The 24,017-nt window shown below is 38.3% G+C and overlaps 1 protein-coding gene across 1 annotated transcript in view; it reads left to right on the forward strand.

Annotated features, from left to right (window-relative positions):
• FOCAD (focadhesin) overlaps positions 1-24,017 on the forward strand; it is a 156,922-nt gene that overhangs the window by 122,413 nt on the left and 10,492 nt on the right. The window contains exons 27-39 of the mRNA XM_081317526.1: positions 622-860; positions 3,016-3,105; positions 9,973-10,120; positions 10,269-10,388; positions 12,490-12,612; positions 13,409-13,486; positions 16,140-16,211; positions 17,308-17,410; positions 18,548-18,628; positions 19,504-19,632; positions 20,919-21,034; positions 21,383-21,643; positions 23,715-23,804. Coding sequence (XP_081173652.1) covers positions 622-860; positions 3,016-3,105; positions 9,973-10,120; positions 10,269-10,388; positions 12,490-12,612; positions 13,409-13,486; positions 16,140-16,211; positions 17,308-17,410; positions 18,548-18,628; positions 19,504-19,632; positions 20,919-21,034; positions 21,383-21,643; positions 23,715-23,804 — 1,650 coding nt within the window. The remainder of the gene's footprint in view (positions 1-621; positions 861-3,015; positions 3,106-9,972; positions 10,121-10,268; positions 10,389-12,489; positions 12,613-13,408; positions 13,487-16,139; positions 16,212-17,307; positions 17,411-18,547; positions 18,629-19,503; positions 19,633-20,918; positions 21,035-21,382; positions 21,644-23,714; positions 23,805-24,017) is intronic.

Genomic DNA, 24,017 nt, shown 5'->3' on the forward strand with positions numbered 1-24,017 from the left:
GATGTGTGGTTGTCTTCCGATTGGTTGGAGGCGTGGCTGTCTTCTGATTGGGTGGGGTGTGTTCTGAATGGGTGGGGTTTTTTGTTGTGTCGTAATATCCTGAGTGTTGTGATTTGGTGTCCTGAGGAGTGGGCTGTGTAGTGGCCTCCAGAGCTTTGGCTTGGCTCCGAGTTCGAGGACCCGCCATGCATCTCTGGTATGGGTCAGTCAGGTTCGTGTGTGCGTTCTTCTGCTTGGGTCATAGCACTTTTGCTTGACTTGTTCGAAACGTCGCCACAACTTTCTGAAGATGAAAGGAACGCGGGATGAAACCCGAGACTCTAGACCTACATATATATATATATATATATATATATATATATATATATATATATATATATATATATATATATATATATATATATATATATATATATATTAGATTTGCTTTTGTCTTCTTCCGAGTAAAGCTTACTTCAATGTTACCAAATAAAAGGCAAAGGTATGCAGAGTCACACTGTCGGAATCATTGTTATATCTTTCTTTTGCTTTCCTAGATTGGCATGCAATGTGCTGAATCCTTTTATATGCAGAAAAAAGGATCAAACTAAGAATCTTTGGGACTTTTCTTTTGTGTCCTAGAAATCCTACTCTGGTGAAAATACCGCAAGTGCCATTGCTCGTTCCTGCGCTGCAACCTCTTTGTCTCTCTTGGTGCCCGTTTTTATTGTATCCTACAAGGAAAGGGTTGAGGAAGTCCTGAATTTACTGATTGCCATGTTACCTGGGAAACCAAATGCAGATGAGTCGCAGGCTGTTCAAATCCACATGAGCCTTGCATTGGGGATGTTTATTTCACGCTTGTGCGAAGAGAAAGTCAGGTAGGAATGCCATCATTATAGCAGGTGTGCAAATAACTTTTGCTTCCTCCAGTGCTAGATATTCAGATTATGCAGAGCAACATGTTTAGCCTTCTGCACTTCACAGTTTCCCAAGCCGTTCTGCAGGATGCTTTCCTTTTGAATTACTTTCTTGGTCCGCCATTTTCTTCCGTCTTCCATTATTTCACTGCCATGTAACTGATTGTTTTTCCTTTCTGCAAGATTGCAGTGGTGTCTGAGGCCTCTGCGTGGGCTACGTTTACAGTGAGAAAGCTCCTTCAGTGTGGACTTTTCTGCAAAATCAAAAGTCCTAATTCCGCAGTCTAAGCTCTTCCCAACCTAGTATCCTCCAGATGTGTTTTGCTATAGCCCATCCTCCCTAGCCAGCATTACTGTTATCTTGCTGAGTGGAAATCATATAAAATGTCCAACATCTTAATAGCTCTAGATTGGATAGGGCTTTCTTAGTATTTCAACACTGCATAATTTTGATACCTTTTTTATAAGGAGCAACAGTAACAAAACAGATTCACTCCTGACTTTACATTCATATCCCAAGAAGGTTTTAATGAGCATCATGTAAAACAGTATTACTTTTGAGTAGAAAACAAGAGACAATTCTGAATTATTCCAATCTCAAAATGAAAGGATGTGAAGCAGCCATTGTATTAAAAATAGTAATAATCAAACTTTGTATCTGGAGAAGAAAAGGCTGACTAAACTTTTTTTTAAAAAATCCCCATAGTGCTTGTTTGCCCCATTGGTTTGTAACTTCATTTTCTACTTGTATATTCAATATACAAAAGTAGATTTATCTACTGATATTTGAAATAATATGTCTTGCTCTCTCATGTCATTCTGCTTAAAAGTGATTACTAACATTTCAAGAGGTTACAGTTATATAATGTTTTCCCCCAAGGTTGTTGAAAAAACTGCTTGGAAATACAGTATAGGAGCAATAAAATCAAAAGTAGTTAAAGACAAAATAGACAAAATAATACCAGTGCATTGTACTTGGGAGCAAAGTTATCTCTCTACTGTTAATAAAAAAAGGCAACTCAGTATTGTATAATCTAAGCAACTACTCATAATAATTTTCCCAGCTATATCTCCCTCCATCCCTCTCTCCGTTTCCTCCATCCATCCATCCTATTTGGGACTTATTATCGTAAGTCAGAGAGGAGGTTTTTTTTCTTTGAGAGACATACCGTACAAAAGTGCAGGCTTTGATAGTTTTATCAGAAAAAGGAAACCTACATTTTAAAGAAAGTTGCTATTTTTGAAACTGATAACTGAAAGAGAATAAAACGGATTTAATTTTATATAGCTATTTAGCCCTGCTCTTGCAAGATCATTTAGGCTATTGTACTGAACAAGTGATGAGAGTTGAAAGGAAATAGATTTGCACATACTCACTGCAGTCTAAATTAGTCTTGAGAATACTTAGTAATGGAATCAGAAGGATGGAAAGATGGAAAGAAAGGCAAGTTTTCTGGAAAATTGATTATGAATCCTACATTTCCCTTTTTCCTTCAAAGCTTCTGTTGCATAAAGAATAGAGTCAAGGGATAAGGAATTTCCCTCTCTTTTGGTCTTTTGAGAGATGTATGTCAGAAATCAAAGAGAAGAAAGAGAAGTTAGCAACACCTCCCATTGGCATGCTCTCATATGATCATGGATGCTGCTTTTGGAGTGTATTGCAAAAATAATGACATCCGGTGATTCTTGGGTTCCTTATTGTTTCATGCCTAGAGACAAAGTTTTGCCAGACTGAGGACTCCACTGTCTGCATTTACAATATACTCTATGAGCGATTAGGGAGAGTTTGTCTTCATCCTCCTTCTCTCACACATAAGATCTGGACTGAGTTGCCTCTTATTCCTTTGGAATGCACACACCCTCTCCTTGGAATCCACCTCATTACTACATTCCATTACATTGTGTGTTGTGTGGAGTCTCTGTTTGTGTGTGTGTGTGTGTGTGGTTCTGTCACCCATGTATCTAAAATGTTAATTTGTATTATGACTGGAGAAGAATATATAAATAATAATAGCAAATTGGTTATCAGATCAGGAAACATTGCAATAATTTACAAGACTTAAAATGTAGGGAAATGTACCATTAGGATATATTATTACTACTTTTACTCCCCTAGTGATGTAGCCGACAAACAAATGAATCTCCTGTTAAGGAAGTCTCTGGCTGCATTAGAAGATTGCTGCTTCGACACGAGTCTGGAGTACAAGTATGTACGTTTATTTATTTGTTGTAGTGCTTGAATTTTGATGTGTAGGGGAATGTTGTGCGTAGATCAGGGGCAGGAATTGTAATTCTCCAGATGTTGAGCTATTAACACCCAGTAAACCCAAACTGGAGTAGGATTCTCAATAATTCACCAACATCATCTGGGCCCAGGCTTAACAGAATTAAAATTGGACCACAAAGCTTAGTAGTGACTCCTTGCTGGTCTCGTACCAACCACATATTATTGTCCTAACTCTAAAATGTTTTTGAAGAAAAAATTAGGCAATGTACATACATATTCCTGAACTCTCTATAGGAGAAATGTGGCATAACTAGAAGGAAAACATAGGAGGAAATTTTTTAAATAAACAAAAGAGATATATTTTTTAAAATGCCTTAGACTTTTTAGATTATTTAATTTTATTGTAGTTTTTGATGTAGTGTGCCATACGTTTTCCTTTTTTTAGTATTGTGATTTGTATTGTTTGTGATTCGTATTGTATTTGTACTGTTTTCTATACAGTTTTCTATTATGAACGGCATGGTAGAAATGGAGCTCTCACCTCACAATCGGGGCTGTGAGTTTTGAGCCTAGGTAGTGGCAAATATTTCCCTCTCTGGGTACAATGAGTCATTGTCTGCTGTGAACACCGGGTGGGCATCAGGAAGAGCATCTGGCCAGTAAACGCTCAGCTCCATTCAGTCGCCCGAACTCCACTCCAAAGCAAGGGATTACAGGGTTGTTCGAAGAAGAAAAAAATATACAGTTTTCTATTACATATTTGGATAGTACCAGTGCAGTGAATTAATCTTGGCTATTGCATGGTAAAAAGGGGAGGCATGCTACATTTGTAATATATATTTGCTATAAATACAATAGGGATTTAAAACATCTCCAAAAGGCAGGTATGTACAGTCATGCCCGCTGAAACCAAGACACGGTCTTGTTTTATTGGATTCCATTGTTTTCTTCCCACAGCTGTGGAAGAGTTTAGAAATGCCACGCAGTATGTAGAAAACCGTAGGACTGCTTCATTCATTACAGGTTTTTCCCCCCCTAAACTGGAGTATAATTTGTATAGGAAAAAATGTATGCCATGTGATCCAAAGGATATCTATTTTGTTATGAACACATGGGAAAATGCTTTTAGGCATTTGATTTTTTTTTATTCTTATTCTTATTCTATGGAAGGATATCTATATGGTAATTTCCTGCAGACTTGTTTGTAGCAACCTAACTTAAGGAATACATTTAGAATTTAAAATACAGCCCACAAATATATTTCTATGTGCTCTGGCTCTGTTTAATAAATAGATCAATGTATAGTTTAGGAATGTGCCGGGATGGAAAAAAACTAAGCAGAAAAAGCAAAGTCCATAATAAAGATAACTGTGAGCTGTCACTTAGATCCTAGACTGAAGATTTGGAGCATTTAAGGTGAATTGAAGGATAGCGATGGCCTCATGGAGTCAGCCAATGTTGACAGGAGACTATACAGGTTAATTAATAAAATGCACTCTTGAAGCTTTCATGGGTAAGGTTGAGTTGAGCCTACCATCTCTGGAGCCTGTTGTTAGAACAGACATGTGCTTATAATACAGTCTGAGCTGCAAGAGCAGCTGTCTCACCCTGCTCCTTTATCTGGAGGAGCTATTGTGTTAATTTAACAGCTGGAGATTGGATGTAAAGTATGGATGAAAGGAAACTTACTTAGGTCTGCCAAGCAGCAGGCTAGAACTCCAGGTGTTGAGCAAAATAGCTGGGAAATTGGGAAAAGACTAAAATGTATGGAAAAGTGATGCTGGAAAAAAAACACATTTAAAATGATATGGGCCTTGGGGTGTATCCTGACTATTAAGGCAATTGTCAGAATCAATGTTTAGGCAAAAAAGGCCATTTTAGAGGTGGATTTCAGGTTTACACTTTCAAAACCCATTTAAATTGTAAGCATTAAAGAGTCAGCCTTCTTCAATACCTAATGGCCTCAGCTAGGTTAAAACATTTTTTTTCCATTTTCATCCTTCAATTCATTCCTTTTCTCCCCCCCCCCCTCTTATTTTGTGCCGCGCAGAATAAGTGTTCAGTCTTCTTACTTTCTTTTGCTGTTTGAGAACCTGACACTTGGAAGCAAAAAAAAAAGAAATACCTAGCTGTGCAAATGTATGCAAATATATGCAGATTCCATGTTTCACTGGCAGAGATTTTAGACTTTTCTTTGGCACCGAGTAGATGCTGCCCTCACTATAATCTAAGGAGAGCCGAGTTTAGAATCGAATTGGCATTGCTTGACTGTCTTCTGGCATGGTAGAAGGCACATATGGTAAAAGAGAGATGCATTAGCTACATTGCTTTGCAATGCCCACTCTTTCGTGTCTGAGTGCCCATGTAGCATAAGATAAAAGCTTGGTAATTGTAGCCAAATTAGCTTCCCCCCCTGCCAGCCAAGAGCAGATGGAGGTACAGTGCAGTGGTAAGGAGATGAAAGGTTAGGATCGTTTGCCTCCTATTTTAGGTATAGCTTGGGGCAAAATGAAATAAATAAAAATCTGGCTGTTACCGATACCGCATGTCATTATATTTTAGGCTGCAAATATTGTTATCTCATAAAATATTTGAAGAGATGGTATCTCAATACCGCATTCTAAAATATAGATTTAAAAACTATTTCAGAATAATATAATAATAATAATAATAATAATAATAATAATAAATAATAATAATAATAATAATAATAATAATAATAATAATAATAATAATAATAATAATAATAATATATAATTGGAAGGTACTTGGAGGTCATCTAGTCCAACCCCCTGCTCAAGCAGGAAACCCTATACCATTTCAGACAAATGGCCGTCCAGTCTCTTCTTTAAAACTTTCAGTGTTGGAGCATTCACCGCTTCTGGAGGCAGGTTGTTCCACAGTACTCACATGGAGCATGTAGTTTTTCTAGGGATGTACACAAGGAATTCATATTTTTATAGAACTTAATTGTTCGACATTAGGGCATGTATCAACCACACAGTTCACTTCAGATGCTGAAATAGTTATTTGGAAAACAGTCCGATTTGATCGAAACATTTCGGATTCTGGACACTTTGATTCAGAGCTACATGTGAACTAAATTTTGGAATCATATTTTTTTCTTTTGTTGTATACCACCCAGAGTCACTTGCTCATGAGATGGACGGCTCTATAAATTAGTTAAATATTGAGGCTCTCATTGGCCAGTCTAGGATATCTACAAAAGTAGGCACAGCAATTTCCCCCCCCCCTAAAAATTAGTCTATAAAATCCCATAGAAAGAAATGCAAGGATTTTACAAAGGGGAAATTTTTAGGCAGAAGTGTATCTTCCTTAAATATGTAATTTTCACAGAATTGATCCTACAGAGAAACAAGTTTAAATCTGAAGACAAAATACGCTAAGGGAATGTCAAGCACAGGAAATCGGGAATTCAGGCAGTTCAAATGAATATAGGTTTATTATATGCTAATGTTCTTTACGAAACCCGAGCTATTACTGGCCAAAGCAAATTAGCGGTAAATAAGAGTCAACGGACAGTCACTCGACTCATTCTTTCTGGTGATTCGTCGGACGGGGCTGAAAGGTGGGCTGAACTTGTAAAGGATGCAAAGGGACTTGAGAGTGATGATGCATTTGACCCCCTCCCTCGGGCTCCGTCTGGTCATCTCTGACAAGGATTTTGACATCTCTCCCTTCTTTAATTCTCCCATGTGGATTGTGTAGTCCGCCCTCACAATGAACTGAGAGTAAATAACTATTTATTAGCATTACAAATATGCACACTATATTATTCATAATGGTGTGCGTGTGAAATAAAATGCCCATAGAGCACAGAGCACACAGGGAATTAAATAAAAGGCTCACAGGAGGAAGGGCACTGTAAGGCAGAACAATCTATAATCCAGCAAGAAAGAGTAATTACTAATATATTGAATGTACTCTAGAGAACTACAGAGGGAGCATAGAATTCAAAATAGCAATTAAGGCCCAAGTAGAGAAAGAAAAAGGTATAGCAGAGCTTGTGCTTGTAAGGGTGGATGGGTTAGGATCGGAATGAAATTTGACGCCGGAGAAAATGATGTTTTCTCCACCTTCATCATCTGTCTTTCAGGAAGTTCAGAATTTGATCCTTTCATTTTGGAGGGACTCCTCCAAAACCCTAACCCTGAGGAAAACTCTCTTAAAATTCAGCTCTGGATAGCCACTGGAAACCCTATTTTTTTCCTCAATATGCTTTAATTCCCTAAATCAGGGGCATCGATCTCCATAACTTAATTGTGTATTATGAAAAGAAGGATTTGCCTTTTGTGTGACGTCTTACCATAAAATATATTATCAATCAAGGCTGCTGCTTAACCACTACCATCTAGTATTTTTTAAGAGGAAGGAAAATACACCTTTCTGAACTAAAACTGTACAGTTTTCATAACGAGAATGTCCCATCATTCCACCTGTTGGTTTTCTGAGGATTTGTTTTTGTTGTCCTTCTTCATTTATTTTTTTTGGCGCTTCTGCATTTTGTTTTCTGTTTAGATTCCGCCCCCCCGGCCCCTTTCTCCACACCTACAACACCGTTTCTGAGCTGAGGGAAACTAAAGGGGAGTATTCAAAATGAGACTACCCGACAGTTTATACTTGCAACAAACTATTTAAAAATAAGCATCTGACTGTCACCACCATTCCATTTGTGCTTCCCTTTCTCTCTGTATTTTACTCGTGATGGGAACCTTCACCATCTTGATCGAGCTCATGGGGAGAGGATCCTTCTTTCTTTATTTTTCTTAACATTTTACAAAGTTTTGATTCGTTTGTGGTTTTTTTTTTTAACGGTCACTAAGGTGTCAAGTTCAATCTGTTTGTAGTCATGATCATTTGTTATGGCTGCAGTCAAAGGATCAATTTTAAAAAAAACCAAGAACCTTTGTGCATCAAATCTGCTTGTAGATGAGCTTCACTCACACAAGTGGAATTCCTGTCTCCCTTTCCCAACTGCAGGCAAGAGATTCCCTTGACTCTTTAACACAAGGTTTTGATCTTGGACAAGAAGCTGGGCATTGATGAAAGTCACTCAGGAATTTCTGTGATTTGATGGCAGTCTCAAAACGGTCCTTCTCTGTGTTTAGAAGCATAAGAATATATGGTTCCTGGAACGTATTGATCATAAATGCTTCTAAGTAATCTAATTGAAAAGGTTTATGGGGGCCAGCTTGTTGAGATGGGTATTTTTTTTAATAGTTTCACATACAGGTAGCTTTTTTTTTTTTGATAGGGGGCAGTTGCAACCTACTTATAAGACTTCATTGCCATCTAGTGGCGGATTCCTCGCAAAGTAATGTTTAAACATAAGTATTAGGAGTGAAACGCCAAGAAGGGGCAAGCAAAGAACATGCTGGATTGATAACATCAAATGTGTTACAAAAATGGATATCCAACCACTGAAAGAAGTTGTGCTTGATGGGGTAGCATAGAAAGCACTTGCCTAGAAAGTCGTCAAGAGTCGGGCACAACTGAATGGTTAAAGCCACAACAATGAGGAATGGTTATACCAGCATTAATTTTTTCTTAAATATCCATTTCATGAACTGAATCAATATGTTTCAGTTCTATGAAGGTATGATTATACCAGGGCCATCACTGATATAATTGTTTTTTTTTAATGTGGCACTTAACACTAGCCAGTGAAGAGAGAGTAGAGGAGGGGGAAGGAAGTAGGAAGGTTGGAGGGAAAGAGGAGGAGAAGTGGGGAGAAATGGGAGGGGAGTGGTGAGGGAAAGAGGAGAGGAGAGGAAGAAGAGGGAAGTAGGGAAGAAAGGAGAAAAGGAGAAAGAAAGTAGAGAAGAGGGAAGAGAGAGAAGGAGGGTGGATACAGTGAAAGGGGAAATGGACGAGCAGCACCCAAACTTACGTGTACGTATTTACGTATGGCGATATATTTGTTGACTTGTTTGTGTAAGAAATGGGAAAATAAAATTGAATATTTAAAACAAAAAAAACCCACTAGCCAGTGAGAATAATCTGCAAATTTACATAGTTCTTGCATTGGGGATATTCATCATGAGTCACAGCATGTGCTGCATGATGTGCCTAGTATCATATATTTACAGATGTTTCTCACTGTCTCCAGTAGAAGAACTGAATAGCAGGGACTTCCACACTGTGGAGTAGGAGCGAGGTATCTCTTTATTTGATGAGTATAACCTGTCTGAAAAGGCTATCCTACATATCTCTTCACATTGCCTCAGTTGCAGAACCTTTTAGTGAAACCAATTACGCTTGAAGCACTATTGAGTGACATACCAGTTTAATAAATTATGTATATATGTATGTATGTATGTCAGGCACAACTTGGAGTGACAGATCTGTTGTAATGAATTTTATTTCAGATATATCAGTTTCTTCAGTTAACTATCCTGTGAACTGAAAGATGATTGCATATGCTTGTTTCAACATTCACTTAAAAATAAAGTTCTGTGGCTGGGTGTAACTTTAATGTGTAAAATGGAATATAAAATGGAATTGTGACATTGATCCCCCATATAACATATACACATTAATATTTGTATGACATTTGTGAACAAGAAACAAATTAATAATCATGTCATGTTGTAAATGCAATGACTTGTATGCATGACACAAGTGTGTAATTATACCAGTCATGTGATCATGTCATCACAGGTGTAATCATTTTGACATCATCATGATTTCTTACAAATGACACTAATAGGAATCCAGAATGTCCTGGAATATGAAAAAATAAGCATTCTCTATATCTGTTTAAATTAGAATTCTGACTGTCTCAACACTTTCCCCCCCCCCCTCCTCCTAATTTCCTATATTTAGCACTGGATGTATCTTGGGGGTAGGACTCGTTCTGTCACTGATGAGTCACAGCAACTTGACAGATTCTGAAGGTCACATCTCCACTTCTCTGCGTAAACTTTGCAAATACTTGGATGATGCAGAAGACCAAAGCCGAACATTACAGGAAGTAAGAGGACGGTGTTTACTTTTCCAGTGCTTGCTTTTCATCTGCTGTTTCTCCAGCATGTTTATATTTCCCAGACTGTGTGTACATAAAACATACTTTCAAAAAATGAATTCATTCTAATTATTTCTTAACTTTTTCTATTTTCTAGATTCTTGCCTACACAATTGCCTGTGTCTGTATTTCTGCATTCAGCAGTAGGATTGTTGAGGCAACAGTAGCTGAAGAGGTTATGGAAAAGCTGCAGAAATTAACAGAAATGAATCAACAGGTCATATAAAGCTTTTAGATCAATCTTATGCTTTCAAAATATTTCTGTACTATTTTATGTCACCCTAGTATTTTCAACAATCGCATGGATGACCTGAAAAGCTAATCAAACTGCTTCTTGAAATGGAGGCATCCGAAAACCTTAGTCCTGTATGTCTGTGGAGATTTTTAATCATCCAGGTCATGGTTGTCCCAAAGATGCTTTTCCAAAAGGCAATTGGACTTTCTTGGTTTTTTTTCCTTGAAAACATTTCACTTCTATCCAAGAAGCTTCTTCAGTTCTCAGACTGAGTGAGATAGGATTTAAAATTGGAAAAGAGAAAGAAAGATAGTTAGAATATGCAGATGCAGGTTACAGGTGAGACAGATTTCAAGTACCTTGTCTACTAACAATTGTAATGAGTAAATAATCTGTATTGTTTGTTAAGGCGTTCTGAGATGGCCTGAAAACTTTGCAACTCCCGCTTTTCCAAAACCAGCCACCCTGAGGTTTGTCATGAAATTTGTTGGGAGATTGAAATGCTGTGATATTACTTTATCCTTGTTTTGAATCCTGATGTCAAATTTGTCACTTATCAAGACCTAACAAGAACATACATAAGATTAGAAAGAAGCATGTTCATATACTTTGCTTCCATTGTGATATATGCTATCATCTGCCCACAATACCTACCTGAATTTTTATGTGTGCCACATCATTAGATCATTAGAGCAGTGGGCTAATGCCTCCTTAAGTAACACCAACTGCCTGCAATTAGTGCAGGTTCGCGTCCCACCAGGCTCAAGGTTGACTCAGCCTTCCATCCTTCCGAGGTAGGTAAAATGAGGACCCAGATTGTTGGGGGCAATAAGCTGACTTTGTAATAATGCCGCTTGGGTGTGTGTGTGAAAGCCCTAATAAGCAGGCATATACATAGAATGAAGGCTACTGCTAAGCTTGTAAGCCGCCCTGAGTCTTCGGAGAAGGGCAGGATATAAATGGAAATAAAATAAATAAAAAATAAAAAATAAATCAGTTTTGGACTTCTGGTGACTGCCTGGACAGGTCCCTGCAGTTTTATTTGCAAGAATTTTTGGAAGTGGTTTGCTGTTGCGTAATTCTGAACTTGTGAGAGAGTAACTGGGTTTGTACCTATGGTTTGTACTCCTGGTCTCTTGGTTTCTAGTGTGGCGCCTCAGCCTCTCCCCTCTAAATTCTACCTAGGACAAATGGGAGAAAGTATTGGTGCAAAAGACTTAATGGACACAAAACTGACATATATTAGCACATTCCAATTGTTAATTGATAAGCTATTGTAATTTATTTTACAAGTAAACTGCATCTGTATGATCATTTTTCCTTCCCTCTTCCTCCTGCCTCTGCCTAATTTAAATCCTTCATCTGCAACAGATGAAGCAAGCTGCAGTTCCGAAAAGTATAATAATAAGTTTTAATAAAAATTCTTATTCAGAAAATATCAAACTCCTGATTTTTATTTATTTTTTGCCACTGTCGACTAACTTCCTCTTACAATGTCCAAATAATTGAAAATTTTAAGAGTGTAATCCCAACGCATGTGGAGGGTACCAATTGAAAAAGGCTGCTCCATAAAACATGGTCATCTTATTCAGCACTTTGATGTCATTGTGCCAACTGTTTCCCTGCTCACAATCTACCCTGCTGATTTTTAATGCAATTAGATAAAGAACACTAGTAAGCCAAAAAGGGTCACTTCAAAGTGGAAGGGGAAGATGTTTACCATACAACGGAACCCTTTATTGGCTTTGCAGTCTTTTAATCTGGTATATTTTTGTTTGTTAACGCTAAGATTTTTTTCCCCCCACTTTTAATTACACTTGATCTTAAGCAGCATTTTATCTGGTTTGAATGAAGAGCTGCTCTGCGTGCAACACTATACAGGGCAAGTTCATTTTCCGTGCTTGAGTGCGTTTTGATTTTGTTTGTTTCAAAGAACTCACAACAGCACTACGGTATACTTCTTAAAAATTAAGGATTTCTCTGCCCCGCCCCTTTGCTCACTCTTTTTCTCTCACTTTTGAAACAATGCAAAACAAACTGACTTCCTAACATGCTGCCTGCTTTATGTCTTGTTCTGCGGCAGACACCAGGATTTGCCTTAGCCTTGGGGAGCCTCGTTCATGGATTGTGTGTATGTGGACATGGCAAAGCAGAGGTTCTCAGCAACAAGCTATTTCCGGTCTGGATGAAAACTGTACTTGCCGAGGTAAAGCACTTGAGTTGACCAACAGCTTTAAGAATTCCTAGGAATGCAGTGTGCCAGTCTGCTGATTTTTTTCCCTTTTTTCTTTTAAACCACTATGGAATAAAAGAGCCTGTTTCTTGCTAGCTGTGTTTAATGGGAAATTTTGAGGCTTAGAACGGGCTGATTCTATCCATTCTTTTGTTTCTATGTCTCCCATCCATAAAGTATCTCTGAAGTTCCAGGATTCATGCAGTGTTGCTGAATGAGCTTCTGGGTTTTCCAGATCGTTGAGAAGCAGGCTGCACTAAGTTTGACTCAGGGCCAAACAGATGCGTTTCCTGGTTGCTACCTTGCTTCTAATTGAAAACCAGCGGCATGGTAGAAGTTGAGTGAAGCTGCTTAAGCACTTCCCTCTCCATCTGTTCTCCCTACCCCAGTTCCTTTTACAGAGTATAGTTTTTTTAAGCAACCGCAAAGATTTTGAGGGTTACAGTGGTTGAAGGTGAAAGCTTCTAAGGAGTCATTTTTCCTCTTCCCTTTTGTGCTGTTCATCTCTTTTTGACCGCAGAGTCCTGTTGCTGCGTTTCATTTTTGGAATGATTAAAAAGGCTGAACAGGTTATGAATTGGATCCTGAGAGGATGAGTGAAGAGCTTCCCCATTTCACAGTGCTGATGGCAGCATACTTGGTGTCAGGAGGTCTCGTCATGGGATCAGGGAGCGAAAGGATTTGGGGGAGGGCGATCTTTTCTTGCAGGAAGCCGTTCAAGAACATTCACTTTTTCTCTTAACCAACCTTGGTTTTGCTTTGATTCTAGGGAGCTCCTACGATGCAAAGACTGGCAGCGGTCAATGGGTTGGTCTCTCTAGTGGGTTCTGAAAGTGCCGTGATACAGGTAAAATGAGGACGTGCCAGATTATTTCTGCCTTGAACTTAGATAGTTTTCAAATAGAAGAATAGGGAGGCAACTTTACAGAGGAGATGTAGCAGAAGAGGCAGAGCCTGGGGTCGGAGTCAAGAAAGGATCCGGCCTAGAATCGTTACATGTCCACAGATGCTCCAAGCCCAGCCCTTCTTGAGTTCTGCTGACTTTTACCTAGCACCAGTTTAGTACTGACCATTTAGCGGACTAGATTCTTGTGTTTAGGCTTGAGCAATAAATCTTTTGAATTGGAATTTGCCGTACGGTCTTGATTCTTCACGCCTTACATTATATCCCTCAGGTGAATTGAACAAGCCCGTAAAGTCACAAAAATATACTCATAACTGTAATGTCACATGAAATTTAGGCCACGTTAGTTCCTTGAGAGCTGCCCCAGAGCGGTTCGGATTTTGCCGGATGGGGGCACACAGAATTGCAGTATGTAAGCATCCAAGTATGATCTTTATGTAGGTCAGTCACACTTCTACCTTTTCCCTACTGTAACACTGGCAATGCTTCCTCAGCCCTCTGCTGACTACAATTTGTCATACCACTTTGCTTCCTTGCCGCCCCGAAAGGATCTAAGGCTAGGGCAGAATGCGAGTACAGAAGGAGCAAGGGGTCTTGAGATGCATTCATGCCTGCAGAGATTGCTGCCCGCCCTTCTTTCTATGGTGCTTCTTCATAATCATAGCCACTATTATCTCTATTCTCACTTTTGGAGCAAAACCCTTCTACGTTTAAAAAAAAAGTGATTTTTATAGAAAAGTGCTAAAACAACTTGCCTATGTTCTTGTGTAACCAAAAAAATAAAAATAAAAAATGACCAGTGTGACTGCATTACACATAGAGAGAAGGTGTGTGTGTGTTGTCCAAAAGCAAATTCCAAATACGGGCTTCTCAACCTGTTTCCCTCTGGATGTCTTGGCTATCCAAGTTCCAGAATTCTTTGGGCCAGCTAGGTGAGAATTTGAGTGGGTTGCCAGCCTGGCGCCTCTCCTCGGTCGTGCTGCCCTCTGAAAACCAGCAGTGGTTTCCCTAGGTTTCCGTCCATAATGCAGAACAGAGTTTGCCTCACCAGACAGCGAGGTTTGTGTTATCCCTCCATGCACGAAGGGGAGGCAGGTGTTTTATTTCGACTGTATAGATAGAAGCTCAGTTCTGTTTTCTTCTGTGTGCTGCAACCTACTAAGTATTTAGTTTATGATTACACAACATTTTTCTTTAGAGCAGGGCTAGGCAACCTCATCTCTTTTATGACTCATGGACTTCAACTCCCAGAATTCCTGAGCCAGCTATAGCTGGCTCAGGAATTCTGGGAGTTGAAGTCCATGAGTCATAAAAGAGCCGAGGTTGCCTGCCCCTGCTTTAGAGTGTATAGAAGATTAGTTTTGCTTTCTTCTGGATGATGCAACATGGTAAGTATTTGGCTTATTATGACAGAATATTTTTCTCAGTTATACTTTAGTGCAGGGGTGTGTCAAACTGGCATCACGCGGGCCGGGATGCATCACCTGCAGGCCACACCCACCCCAGCTCTGCAAAGGCAAAAAAAACACATCGTGATAAGTCACAATACGTCATGTGACGCAATTGAGTTTGACATCCGTGCTTTAGGGTGACGAAATGTTGTATAAAGTGTGTGCGTGCGTGCGTGTGCATTCACTGATAAAAATAACATAAATAAGTTTCAAGTGATTGGTGTTTTCCAATAACGTGTGAACACAGAGTCAACAAAGGTATAGATTTTGCACAAGAGATACTATACTGTAGCGGTTAAATACAGAATTAACCCTGGAAAAACCCAAATTGAAACCTCCTTTCAATCACGGAAGCTCACTGGGGGACTTTGAGCTAGTCTGAAAGGGCTGCTATTGGGGAAAAAATGGCAAGAAGGAGTATGATGTGTTTCTGAATGTAATAAATACAGCGAAGAAATAGCTGAGGAAAAGAGAGAGCACCATTTTAATAAGTGGCTTACTCGTATTCGCTTACGTTTCCTTAACTAATAACCTATAGAGTGTGATATCCCGTGGTTTATTTATTTACTTGTATCCTGCCCTTATTATTTTTGCAAATAACTCAAGGCAGCAAACTCACCCAACACATCTTCCTCCTCCTATTTTCCCCACAACAACCACCTTGTGAGGTAGGTTGCGCAGAGAGACAGTGACTAGGTCAAAGTCACAAGCTGGCTTTCATGGCTAAGGGGGAGACTTAAACTAATAAGCAGGCATATACATAGAATGAAGGCTATTGCTAAGCACATTTGATTTGTGCTTAGATTGTAAGCCGCCCTGAGTCTTCGGAGAAGGGCGGGATATAAATGGGATTAAAATAAATTAAAAAAAATAAAAAACTCAATGTCTTCTGTTTTCTAGCCTTCTGCCTTAACTACTACTAGACCATGCCCAAAATTGTTGGCAGCATGCATTTGGTGTTAGAAAATAAAATTGTTCTCATATTAAATAAACGTTAAAATAGAACATTTGTGTGCACGTATCCATGTGTATGTGTGTGTGTGCGTGCATGAAAGTCCCTCACCATGCAGATGCTCTGACTTTCTGTGCAATTGCTTTTTCACCCATCAGTGTTCTCCCATTTCTCTTTCTTTTTCTTTAAATAGCTGAAATCGGAAGCTATCCAATCTTCTCAATTTCAAAGCAAACTTAATGAAGTCATCCGAACCCTGACTCAGGTATGGGTTACCCTATTGACATTGCTGTGCAATTTGTTCAGGGTAAAGGTTGGGATTATCCAGGCACTTCTTCCAAGTCCTCAGGTGCTCTATTCCAAAAGTTGCCGTCACATTTTTTTTTGTGACGTGGTAAAATGATTAAATATAAGGGAATAATCTAGTTAACAATGTAATTAATATGATTCAAATGCATAATATTTTGTTTCTGAGATGACCTTGCTTCTTTCCTGGGCCCATTTTCTTTTCTGAAAGAGCTAGCTCGAAAAGGGTTGGTAATCATATCAGTCTTTTAATAAGGTTAGGAAATAGTCATCGAAGCTGCTATCCATTAGATCCGACATAACTGTAGTTCCATCTTCAGCTTTATCAGTAGTCTTCATTCCAGCCTGTAGTGAACTATCTCATTAAGGAAAACTAATCATTAGGAAAAAAGACACGTTAGACACACATGTGGTCCTACTGGTTAAAATTCCCTTTCCAATTTTGGAATCTTAGTTCTAAAATTAGTTTAGTTTCATTTCTTATAAACTTTTTTTTTTGTATTTTACACCTACTAAGTATATTTCCATTTGAACAGAACGACTTCCAAGTATGGGCATAATTAGGCAACAATCCCCAAATGGTTTCATATAGGTGACTTTTTGTCGTAGTAGTGTTCCTGTTTTGGATTACAGTTTTCTTACTTAGCATAGAACTGAGCTATGTTACAGGGAAAATATTCACAGACAAGTGAATGGTCAAGGTGGGGCATTCCTTCCTTCAACATTTGCCTATATTTTTCCTCAAAGAATAAAGCACATTTTATTGTGTTATCTACAGAATGGCATGGTCTACTCACCTAAATGTGGAACGTGCCCATATATTATGGGGAACTAGTGGCATTTATTTAATTAATTAATTAATTTATTTATTTATTTTATTACATTTATATACCGCCCTTTCCCGAAGGACTCAGGGCGGTTTACAGGGTGATTAAAAAACCGAAATACAAAAGTTAAAAACAAATTTTAAAAGAAATTATATGTGTCCCTGTCTAAATAAAACCTACATAAAATGAATTACAATTTGGGTTCATTTGTGATGCTTCTCCTTGCAGATAATCAGCTTTTCTGGGGTGATAGGCCTTCAGGTAAACGCAGCATGGATGTTAGGACATTTGTACCTTTCCAATATGTCTGCAACCCGTAGTCGAACATCTGGTAAGCTGAAGCTTCTCATATGAGATTGTAGATTCAGAAAATGAGATGACAATAAAAAGTTTCGATATTTCAAATAGAGCTTTCCCCCGCCCTCAGAGTCTGGGTCTTATTTTTGAGGCTATGAAGTCAATTTGTATAGAGCAGAGGTAGGCAACCATGGCTCTTTTATGACTCGTGGACTTCAACTCCCAGAATTCCTGAGCCAGCATAGCTGGCTCAGGAATTCTGGGAGCTGAAGTCCACGAGTCATAAAAGAGCCAAGGTTGCCTACCCCTGTTATAGAGTGTCCTTTTTTCAGTTGAGAGAGAGAGAGAGAGAGAGAGAGAGAGAGAGAGAGAGAGAGAGAGAGAGAGAGAGAGAGAGAGAGAGAGAGAGAGAGAGAGAGAGAGAGAGAGAGAGAGAGAGAGAGAGAGAGAGAGAGAGAGAAAGAGAAAGAGAGAGAGCACCTGTTGATGACTGGTAGAAAAAAAATTGTTCCTGATTTGCTAGCTCTCACTGAATTTCCCACAGCCTGGTTTCTCCTGCTCTAAGTTGCCCTGTCATCAAGAGTTCATCATCTTAGCTTTCATTTAATTAAATGTAAATGAAATGAAAGTTTTGTTTTCTCTTTAAAAGATTTTATTCACTTGTAACAGAAAATGCGAAAATACAAAAGCAGATAGTAAGGAACAACGGTAGGAGAAGGGGGAAAAGAGAAGTGTGGAAAAGGGGGGAAGAAAAAAAAAGGTGTTGACTTCCGAACTCCCTCTGTTACAATAGAAAGAGGCATTAACATCGAATCTCAACTTTTCACATTTCCATAGTAAACTAGCCATTTCTATCAAATCTAATCAGTAAAACCCAAAATCGTAGTAGCATTTTTTCCCACGTCAAGAAGGGGTTTCCAAGTAGAAAAACAAAAGTGCTTACATTCTTTTCTTTTGTCAAAACAGTCAGTTTAGCCACCCCTGCTGATTCCATCAACTTTTGAAAGTTAGTTTTTGACTTGGCCCTGTCCACTATTTCCACAATACTACACAACTATTATGCGTGGACCTTAGTTTCGAACTCTGCCGTCAAGCACCTGCCTATATTCTGCTGTAAAATTGTCAAGTGTGAATGTGAAAATGGCTGACCCGATTTTCTTTGCCTTTACAGTTCCTTCCGACTTTAGCTACCTCCCTGAGAAAAGTTTCCTTAGAGCAGCCATTGATTTTATTATAGAAGGTGGAAAGAAAGGTAAACAAAAAAATCTTATATGGGGAAAACATCTTCCAGTGATGAGAAGAAATAATTATTTCTCTTCTCTACCACAAACGTGACATGACAATTGAAAGGATGGTCCAAACGTGTGTTTTTTTTAAACTATAGAAACTATCAGCATTCTCTTTTACAACCGGAGAAGACTTATATTGCTGGTGTGAACTTATAATTCTACACTTTCTTAATGTCTGTAATATGGACGCACCCAAGAGCGTTCCTCCACTTTTTCCCAAAGAATCCCAATTTTTGCCATTGACAAGAAAATGTTCATAATAGAAAGCAAAGGGTCTGCGTTATGGACTATGGCAGCGGTTTCCAACCCTTCCGGCTTGACAACAGCAGGGTGGGGAGAGGGGATAGTTTTGCGCACGTGCCACTCTCACAAATGCAGCCGCTTGTGCACACGCGCACGTTCCCCACCACTTCCGTGAGCTGGTTCCAAAAGAGCGGTGGCCCAGCCTCAGACCGTGGACTGGGCGTTCGGGACCCCTGGACCGTGGAATAAAGAATCGTGAATGTCATTTGCTTGTATTTAGTTTCAACTTCTTTCATGGCAAATTGGGATTCTTTGGAGAAAAATGGAGGGGCATCTGGATAGTGTTTATATACTTATTTTGCATACCTGGAGAGAAGGGGGGGGGAATAGATCTGGACCTTACTTGATTGAAGGGCTTTCATACCAGATATTACTACGGAGAAACAAATGGTTGTATTTTGAAAACTCAGTAAAATACAGTTAAAACTCACAAAAAGTAATCCAGTGGTTCTTTGTTTTTATCATTATAAGTCATGTCAGTTAATCAAGGTATCTACTGTAGTTGTTCAAGTAATAATTAGAGGCTTTGTTTTAGGGCCTGAACAAGTTCATCCAAGCGTCTTAAAGGCAGCCATGGCACCCATTGCATTGATTGGAGGAAGCTATCAGTATCCCCCTTTGAACTGGGCATCAATTCTTGCCCCTCTGCTGCGACTAGATTTTGGTATGCCTTTAAAAAAAAAGACTGAATCCTGTCTGTATTCCTTTGAGTAGATAAATAATTTCATCAAATCTCTTCCTTTAATATAGAGCAGGGGTAGGCAACCTCGGCTCTTTTATGACTCATGGACTTCAACTCCCAGAATTTCTGAGTCAGCTATGCTGACTCAGGAATTCTGGGAGTTGAAGTCCATGAATCATAAAAGAGCCGAGGTTGCCTATCCCTGAAGCAACATTTTTTATTTATTTATTCCTATTTATCCATTATTAAGCATTCTTCACAGAAAGATCTTGGAAGGAGAAAGTTTTATTACATTCAAGTTATTGAATTTCCTTGTATCTTAATGGGCTCCAGAATATCATTTGTTTGTGGTGGCATTTGGAAATTTAAATTTGTCTCATCGATTTCAAGAAATAGGATTAGAGCAAAAGTGCAGAATCCTCTCCTATACGATAGGACTTGGATACAAAGCGGAGAACTGGTTATGAATTCTGTTATTTCTTCAGCATTTATTTTCAGTTCGTGCCAATGCCATTTTCGCTGTACTGTTTGTTTAAATCTAAAGTCAAGTCAAGTTCTTCCATTCTAACATATTTAAATTTGTTTAAAGTCCTACTTGGCCTTGGTCGACTAATGCAATTTTTTTCTATCTATCATGATCATGCTCCTGCAATGGGATTTTAGCTTTATTATACTTTTACAATAATTTATGTAACTCAATATCAAATCAAGATGTAATTACAGTAGTCTATTGAATTGGGTATCTGTTGGGATATAGCAAAAGTAAATGTTAAGTGTAAGCAAATGAAATAAATATTTCATGGCTATGAAATAAGCAAATGAGAAAAAAGTCGATTTCACTTGGTTTTCACTTTGCTCAGAACCAGGCAACCTCCCCCTCCCCCCCATAAAGAACAAATACAAGGTCAGTTAATTGCTTTCCTTATTTAGTTTCTGATGAACGTTTCAATCAGAATCACCACTAGTGTGTTGCTTTTTCAGTGGTCCCCGAAACATTACTAACATTCTATGAAGTTTTCCAAGGCAGTGGAAATTTCCATGGGCGATAGCAGAACATAGAGAGTTGGAAGGGACCAGCTTTATTATGCAGTTGGTCCCTTCCAACTCTATTACTCTATGCTAATAGTTGACCAACTCTATTATTGAGTTCTAACACAACAGAGTTGGAAGAGTAACTATAGGAAGCTGAGGTTGATGTTTTATTCCAATCCTTTTGCTGTGTCTTCTTATGCCTTCAATTCTCTCCATCATTTTTTTTTTCCTTTTAGGAGAAGAAATACAGCAGTTGTGTATTGAACTAGCTGTGACCCAGGCCCAATCCTCTCAGAATGCAGCAATGATTTTAGGCATGTGGGTGGCACCGCCTCTGGTCTACAGTCTAAGTGTATGTGTGCTTTCTCTAATGGTTCTATTTCAGTCTTGGCGGGTGGAAGTGGAAAGTCAACTCCTTTTGCTGTGTGGCTCCTCTCCATTCAGTTGTAAGGTGGGGGGACATAGTTTAGTGTAATGGATTTGTTCTCTTTTTAAAAAATAACCTTTCCTCTGGATGAAAAAGAAAAAAAATCCACAAATGTAATATGAGACCGTATTGGTTTATGTATTCTTCAAATACATACAGGTATTTTTCAAAGACATTTGTTGAAAATAATAAAGTAAATAATCAACTGTGATTTAATGTTGCAATGCATATTAGATTCTTGTGAATCCCTAATGCTCTGTCTTTGCTCATCAGATACAAGCCAAGAGGTACCTTTTTACTTCCTTACCTCTGTGGATGAAATATGTAGCAGAAGACAAACAGCAGATCTTCACTGAAGTGTTTATGGTGCAGCATTTTGAGGCAAAGAAACAGTCAAAAAACCAGGACCTTTGCTGGAATATTTTGCAAGGACTCAACCAAGCTATGAAATCTCCTAGCCCAACTCAGCACAGCTGGAGTTGTTTTTGCAAGACTGCTGAAAAGATATTTGAGCTTTTGCCAGATGAGATTTGGGTAGGGAAAAGTAAACATTTGAAGTATTAAAACTTTGCTGGAAAAAAAAAGGTCTCATTTGGGAAGATAAAAGAGATTGGTGGACTGGAAAGCCTAGATGAAAAGAAGGAGCTGTGTGACATATGCAGATGTTTTACTGTGTACAATTTTTTCATCAGAGCTTTCTAAGAGGTTGTCTTACACAAGTATGCTGTAGGATAATCTCTTGGACTTTTTAAAATGAGCATACATCTAATTTGAGAACAACTTAGATCAACATGAAGAATGTCTTCTTCTCTGATTACTCTACTGTTGAAATAGAGAATCACATTTGATTCCATTGCTTCAAAAAGTATCTATTAACTCAATTAAGTTGTGATTCCACTCAGAGGATATTCACTGAACTGAGTTTGTGTTAGAAACTGAAGTACTGAGTGAATAAGATTGATTGAAATGCTATTTTGTAAAACTTTCATTGAGGCTTAATATGGCAAATATATAAAATAGATTTAGAAATGACCTACTCTGTTATGTGCATTTAATAGAGCAAAGTCATGTTTAATTTTGCTCATGAATTTAGAAGTATGATTGCAGGGCTTGTAAGGGACTCCAGCCTTAATGGACAACACTGAAGCCCATTTCACATGTTGATTTGAACACATACGAGGTAAAAATGGGGAATGGGGCTGTTCATGCTACTCCCATCTCCCTCATCTTCTCGTGTGTGTGAGACCTAGGTTCCTCTAAAATAATTCTAAAAATGATTACATTATCTTGATCAAGATCATGTTTATTTTTATATTTATTGCAAATTTGAACATTTACAGTTAGACATAATATTTTATCAAGAGTTATTATATACTCTACTCTGAATTTTACATTCTTGAAATCTAGGAAAATGTAAAGAAGGCTTAAGTGGCATGAAATGAGGAAAAAGAGAACTTGGTAGACAATAATACGTAATGATAAAGAAGGCAAATATAGTCCTCTTATGCATTAGACTCCTACATTTTCAGAATTTGAGTGTATCTAGTTACAGGATAAAAGGATTCCAAAACAATTTTGATTTTTTTTTTAATTTAGAGCCTGGTTAATTACCAGTAACATAACACAAAGTTGTTGAACCAGAGAGTATTAATTTCCAGGTCACAAGCAGGGTTTTGGTTTTTTTTTAATCCCTCTTGATCTTAAAAAATGGAGGTGCACATGCCATTCAGTGATTTAAGTCTGAACCTTCCTATCAGCTGTCATGGCAGTGGGGCATATTTCTTCCTTACACCCGCCCTGTTTATATTGCCTTTCATGTCCTGCCTAACCTCTTAACTCTGCTTTTGTCTAGTTTTCTTGCTTATTGAAGCATGGGCTGCATTCAGGAAATTTCAGTGCCGAGTCTTTTTTTCCCCCCAAGATGTTGCTTACTTCAATGATAGGAAGATGATGAATGTTAGTTTCTGTTCCAACAGACACAGATTCCAACATTAGCATTAGGAGTAGTACTATTTTGATTTTTCCACTGGGAGTATTGTATATGGAGGTTTTTTCAACATTTTAGTCACAAGCGGAAATGAGCACCTCACTACTCTTTGGATGCTTCTGGATTGAAAGGATTTGCCAGCTATCAGCTGTTATCCAGGGTAGCCTCCCCAAAGAATGTATGCTGGTCATCTAGCATGCCTTATTTTAAATTTGATGCTTCTGACAGATAAACAAGCAAACATTTAGTCTTACAAACCTGGGAAATAAATGGATGGGGTAGTGGTTAGGATTGTTTTTTCCTAATAGGACCATTCATGTAATTCTGTGCACTAAGAACTAGTCTGCTCAGTTAATAAATAGAAATATCACTGTGGGCATTTATGAAACTGTATTTATTACAATTATCCTTCATTTATTCCCTCAAGATAGTTTTGGTCTGTTTTTAAAGCATTATTGCTTCTGGCACATGGTATTATTTATTCCCGCTGCTGTCACTGATAACATTAAGCGGAGGTTTAGAATTTGAAACAGAAGAATATTAAGATCATATGTCATAACAAAATGATTTTCCTGGCTTGGCTTAGGCTAAAAAATACCTTTGTTTTTATTTCTTTAGCAAGATGATGTAAAGATGCATATACTTGCAGCAAAATGTCTCTCGGAAATGGTTGATACAGAAATTGAACGTATTACAGAAGTTTCAAAGGTAAATTGCATTTTAGCCTTATGAATCTTTTATGGAGGTGGGGAACAATTATTTCTCTCTACTGTTCTATATAACATTACCATTATCATTCCAAAGGAGAGCTGCACATAATAAGGTAGAATTTCATTCTGTGTTTTTATTTTAAGTTTGACACCATTTGAAAATGATATTTGAATAATTGAGGTATTTCCTAGTAGTGTCACGACAATACAA

This window comes from Vipera berus (genome assembly GCF_964194415.1).
Source record: "Vipera berus genome assembly, chromosome: 2".
Taxonomy (NCBI): Eukaryota; Metazoa; Chordata; class Lepidosauria; order Squamata; family Viperidae; genus Vipera; species Vipera berus.